Consider the following 6000-nt stretch of genomic DNA (forward strand, 5'->3'; position numbering starts at 1 on the left):
AGCAAGTACACTTACCATCTCACTAGTTCATGTTTACATTTCTAGCGTTTTGAACGTATTGACTAAAGGATTATTTAAAATATAGGCCTGTAGGACTACCATAGTTTGTTAATGGGCTAATTAATGAAAATTATGTGAAATGTTAGCAAAAGTCTTTACGTGTGCATGTTGTTTAGGTGGACGGCTTTTTGGAGACTCGCTCAAAAAAAGGTGAGTAAAGAAATTAAATAAGTTTATGATAAACATAACTTAGAGTTTTTACATTGTTTCTAAATCCGAGGTTGTGAAAAATACTGCTGGTCTTTATACCGAACACATAGAGCGCCTCCTTCAGGTTTCAAATCAAACTGCTACCAATCTCTAAAATCACCAAGCGTCTGTAACACAAGATTGAGAGTTTAATTGCTAAAACCTTTGTACCAAGGTCTTCTATAAGGGTAAAGACTGTAGATTAATTGCATGAATAAATCATACGACCCCTAGCTTTGAGTAATAGCTGAGCTATCCTGATATGTTGGGCTGTTTATCATCCTCACAATAATCTGTCTACATTAAAATGCTAGATTAAGCTAAATTAGCTGGAAGGTTTAAACTAGACAGTTTGAGGCCATATGCTGGGTTTGTCGCCCAGGCTAGCCGGTAATCTCCTCAGAGGGGCGGATTTAAGCGGGCTATTTTCTGCCAGCTCTTAGTGGGACGCACTGGCTTAAACTGATCTTTCTGTGCCATAGGGCCTACAACTACACTTTAAGATTAGATTACGATAACAACCCTCAGCGATTCGCAAAGGAGTTTGTGAAGGTACTGAGGCTTTGCATTTATGCAGGATCCATATTTTCACCTATGCAAACCTCATTTACTGATTTTTCTTCTATCTATCTATCTATCTATCTATCTATCTATCTATCTATCTATCTATCTATCCGTCTGTCTGTCTGTCTGTCTAATGAAAATTAAACCTATATGGAGTATTATTTATAACTTTTGCATTGTAAAAATAATTCATTATTTTTTCATTAATAGGCCTAATCATTTTATGACTTTATTTTCATCCCTTTTAAAGTTTTTTTTTTTACAGTCAAATATGGGAACTTCAATACTTAGGTCACTTTTTCCAAACTTTTTACAGTTTTTCTAATCAATAGAGCATTATATTTTAAACTGCACTAAAAACTGCAGTTGTTGCTTTAAGGAGGTATTTCTACCTGATTCTACCTATAAATTCTATTTTTGTTGTTGTACCCTAATTTAATCAGGTTTTTGTAACATAAAACAAGGGAATGCCGTTTTTTTACTTAATTGAGTTATATTGATCCAATATACAATTTCCAATAAAGCAATAAAGCCTATAGAGGGCAGTAGTCATGATTCGGGACATTGCTCTGAGGGACAAAAAAGAAGAAAAACTTTGTGAAAAGCAAATTTTGCTTCAATGAGCAACAGTGATTTGAGCTTATTACACATTATGTTGCATCAAAGTGAAAATCACAATTGACATTATAAAACAAACATAGCCTACCCTCAAAAAATTTTACCTCTTGTTCAGTTTAATTAATTAAAATTAGCTAAAGTAACACAATTGAACATTTTGTCACGACTTAATTGAATTATGTTCAATCCCCCTAATATATTTTACTTAATTAATTTGAGTTAAAAGTACATGAATCATTTTTACCTTGCAAAGCATGCTGGGAACTACAGATCCACTGCCCTGGGGTGCGTTTCCCAAAAGCATTGTATAGTCGCAAGTTCCATTGAACTCTATTGGTTAAGACAGAACGTGTGAAAATATAGTTGGCTTTGGGAAACGCACCCCTGGGCAGTGGATCTGTAGTTCCCAGCATGCTTTGTCAGGGACTGCATTAGGAGAGTAATTTAGAAAAGTAGCGCTTGTGCTCAGGCTGTGGGCACTCAATGTCCTATACTGACACCGGTCTTTACTTGGTTCATTATATACAGTGTATAATGATGAATGACACTAGCCTACTTGTTTGAAAATAAAGCCTTAGAAAATTTATTTTAAAATTAGGTTAATTTAAAAAATGTAGTTTGACTAATGTAATGAAGTTAAAAATGCTAGTGTAAATTAATTTGATCTATAAACCAACAAAATTGTTGACTCAACTAAACTGATTTATTTTGAATAAATTAAATTAAATGTGTTTAAAAATGTCTTCAATTAAATTTAGTAAGTGTAACAAATTTTTTTTAGTGTCATTATATCAAGGTGGAAAAAACTTTCATCATGTTAAACAAAAAAGATTAAAATAAAACTTAAGTAATTTTACCCTACTGGAGAAATCGTGTTATACTGACAGTTATGCTTCAGTAAAACCTTGTATTTATATACTTATACTTATAAGTATATTATTACAATAATTGTATTTTTTATATGTATTAATTATATCATTTATTTAAATAAATAAATATTTTTTTTAAAAAAATTGCTATTTTTCTTTCTTTAAAAATAAATAAATTAACATATGTATTTATTTATTTAAATAGTACTAATAAGTATATTATTATAATAATTATATTATTTAGTTTGTACAATTATTGATTACATTATTTATTTACATAAGCAAATTATTAAATATTAAAAAAAATAGTTTTTCCTTATTTCTTTCATTATTTCTTTCAAAAATAAAAAGTTTTTATTCATTTAAAAAATATTTATTTATTTAAAAATAAATAAGTATGTGTTAATTCATACAGTATACAATACAGTATATTATGTATATTATAATTATAATATTTATTTTATATTTATTAATTATTTTAATAATTTGTTTAAATAAGTAAATAAATAAATATTAAAAAACATTCTTTAAGGATTCTTTACGATTGAAATGAGATCTGAAGATGTTTTCATGAGATTTGCCCACCTGTGATCTAAATAGCTCACTAGTTTCTGAAAGTCTGATTTACCTTCCCAATCCAGCAGGAAGCAGGTAAGCAGGTGAGGACACACTTCTTCCAGCACGGAGCAGAAGTCGTTGAACGCACACGGGCCCTTCTGGGACAGATGATCCAGGAACAGCTCGGCTCGTTTTTTGCCGGAGTCCTGACCCAGAATCTCTTTGTATTCCCCCAGAGAAAACACTTTGTCATACACCAGGTACGGCAGCACCTTGTTGACATCCAGTTCCTTCAGGATCATCTCCCTGTTCTGTTTCAGGACCTTGGCGACCCATTTCTTTCTCCTCCTGGTGACAGGCTTTCTTCCTTTAGTCTTCTGTCTTTTATTCTTCTTGATAAACCACCTCTTAGTGCCACTTCCAAACATCTTCGCATTGAGGATTCCAACTAAGACGTCTTTAACAGTTCCATCACAGAAAGGAAAGTGCATTTCTTTTTTTACAAACAATACACGATCATGCCTACATGTTCTGTCCCTGTAAACGCAGCATTTGTTGTGACACCCAAAGTGTCTGGAACAACAGGACAATCTGGACAGACACAAAATACGTGCTTGGTACTTACAGACAGTAATAGGATTAGCTTCGTCTTAAGCAGACGAGGTTAGGTTGCTGTCTATTTCTAGAAAACATAAATGTATGTGAAATCTGACATCTAAACATACCTGTCAAAAAAAGAGTTATTAGCCTAAGCATAATGAACACGCTTCCTTGTATATTTACTGGATATACAGTCAGAAAATATGATTATTGCGGTAGCAGACTCTGCCAATAGAGGGCGGCGCAGTTTCAGTCTTGACTGTTGGTCCTGCTGTTCATTTGACCCAGGTTATTAAACACAGAAGAACATATCTGAGACCCAGGCTGCGTCCCAACTCGCCTACTTATACTACGACCTAAAAGTATGTACTCTTTTTGTGAAGAAAAAGTACATACTTTTGAGTGTGTAGCAAAAGAGTAGGCAAGCTTTGGGACATACTACTTCGTCATCTTTAAACATTTAAACACACACTGTGCTATATTGTATATTACTCCTCAATTGTTTTTTGCAACATTTGATATTTTTTTTGTATCGCATATTAAAGTTATAAGTTTGGTCCTAGATATTTCTGAAGAAAGTGTGCTTAAGGCCCGTTCACAACAAGAGGGATAACTAAATGATAGAGATATAGGTCTTGAAATAGTTCTTGGACCATTCACACCAAGGATGATAACTATAACGATAAAGATCTAAAAGAGCTACTAAAAATGGTTTTGAATATAAAAGAATGGCAAAGTCCACACCACAACTATCACAATAACGGTATACAGAGAAACGATTTAGCTGGAATCTCTTTCAGGGGTGTGTTTCCCAAAAGCATCGTTGGCCCACCAGCAATTTCCATTTAACTCTATTGGGAATGAGGGAACTTGCAACCATGGTTAGCTTTGAGAAACGCAGCCCAGAACCAGAGCCGAAAAATTTAACGGTTCTGCCCAGAACTATTTAAAAAAATTGACAGCCAATCAGAATCCATCATGCTGTAACGAACAGTTTGACAGCCAATCAGAATCCATCCTGCTGTAACGAGCTCGTGCATTTAAAGTGACAGACAAGCACCAGCTTTGAATAAACAGAAATGCTGCGTCCCAATTCGCATACATAACCACCGGACTCGCGCGTCCTCCATGTCTGTAGTTTTATAACACCTTTCACTCGTGTTTGTAGTTCTAATCAAATCCTCGTCCAACGAGCGATGGGTTGTGGGCAATATCAGCCGTTAGAGTGCGCATCGATCTGCACTTCGGATTCTGACCGGAAAAAGTAGACCATCCGGGTATCTTTGGAACACTCATTTCAACATACTACGATTTGGGACGTACTAATTCTATTTCCGAATACTATTTAGGACGGATAGTATGCGAATTGGGACGCAGCACCAGTGCCGTTGAGTGTAGGCCTACACACGTTATTGCGGTGCAATGTCGGATAGAATCCATTGTTATTGATTTTCATAAAACTTAAGTAAGATTTATTTAGTAAGCAATAATTTACTCCGGTTCATTGAATTATTTGAAAATAATGCACACCCAATGTGGTCCTTTGCCTAGCACAAGGCTTAATTTAAAGAAATACAATATATATATGAATTAGCCCTATAAATAATTTAAACTATTTAACTATATGAGATAATGGTATCAAAATAATAGCAAAATGCTCAGAATGTTACCAATATATTTTCATCACATTCAAAGAATATTCCAACTAAATTTTTTTTACAAGTTAATTGCAACTTATTTTTTTTTTATATTTATATCACATTGAAAATAATCCATATTGCAGATTTTGTGAGGAAGGAGAGGAGGACCTACGGCATTTATTTTACTTTTGTCCAGTAGTATATACATTTTGGATTGGTTAAAGACGGCTAGAATGGAATTTACCATAACACATCAAACTATTGTACTTGGTCATTTTACAGGTAGTTTGCTGGTGATAAATGCCATTTTATTAATAGGGAAAATCTTTATCTTTAAAACAAAAGTATTATCATGCGTGTGTTTTGGTCACTTTAAGAATGTTATAAGGTCGCATCTTCTTTTAGAAAAGATAATAGGAGAAAGTAAAAATAAATTGGATGAATATAACAGAAAAAAGGAATAATATTCTATGTTTATTATAAGTATATGAAAGCTTTTTCTCATGTATGTTGTGGGGGTATGAATGTGAGGATGAATGTATAAGCATGTAGTGCCTCTGTAGATTTGGGTCTGTAAATTGTATTTCTTATTAAATAAAAAAAAAAATTAATAAAAAAAAAAAAATAACTTTAGGTCAAACGGTGTCGTAGTTTAATGAATTTACAGTATTGCATATTTTAAGTTCTAAAATGGTTATAAAAGTTATAAAATGCTAATTTAAATGGGTTCAGTATTGTATATTAAAAATAACAAATTAATAATCTGAAAAGCTTGCCTTGTGCATTACATGGAATAATATTTATTGGATAGCCTATACGGATTATATGGATTTACAGTATTGCATATTTTAAGTTATAACATTTTTATAAAAGTAATAAAATGCTAATTCCAAAAACAGAGC

General features: G+C 32.9%; 1 protein-coding gene across 20 annotated transcripts in view; it reads right to left on the reverse strand.

Annotated features, from left to right (window-relative positions):
* Positions 1 to 3414, reverse strand: part of tjp1b (tight junction protein 1b) — a 149616-nt gene extending 146202 nt beyond the window's left edge. For 13 of the 20 annotated variants that reach the window (XM_077211180.1, XM_077211181.1, XM_077211179.1 and 10 more), the window contains exon 1: positions 2929 to 3410. In XM_077211180.1, the coding sequence (XP_077067295.1) occupies positions 2929 to 3349 (421 nt within the window). In that variant the 5' untranslated portion in view covers positions 3350 to 3410. Of the gene's footprint in view, positions 1 to 2928 lie in introns of all 20 variants that reach the window. The other 7 variants (XM_077211175.1, XM_077211174.1, XM_077211183.1 and 4 more) reach the window with 2 other exon arrangements.
* Between the last annotated feature and the right edge of the window lie 2586 nt (positions 3415 to 6000).

The sequence above is a fragment of the Siphateles boraxobius genome, unplaced genomic scaffold, assembly GCF_051911475.1.
Source record: "Siphateles boraxobius isolate OS27281-9 unplaced genomic scaffold, OSU_SipBor_1 65, whole genome shotgun sequence".
In the NCBI taxonomy this organism is placed as follows: domain Eukaryota; kingdom Metazoa; phylum Chordata; class Actinopteri; order Cypriniformes; family Leuciscidae; genus Siphateles; species Siphateles boraxobius.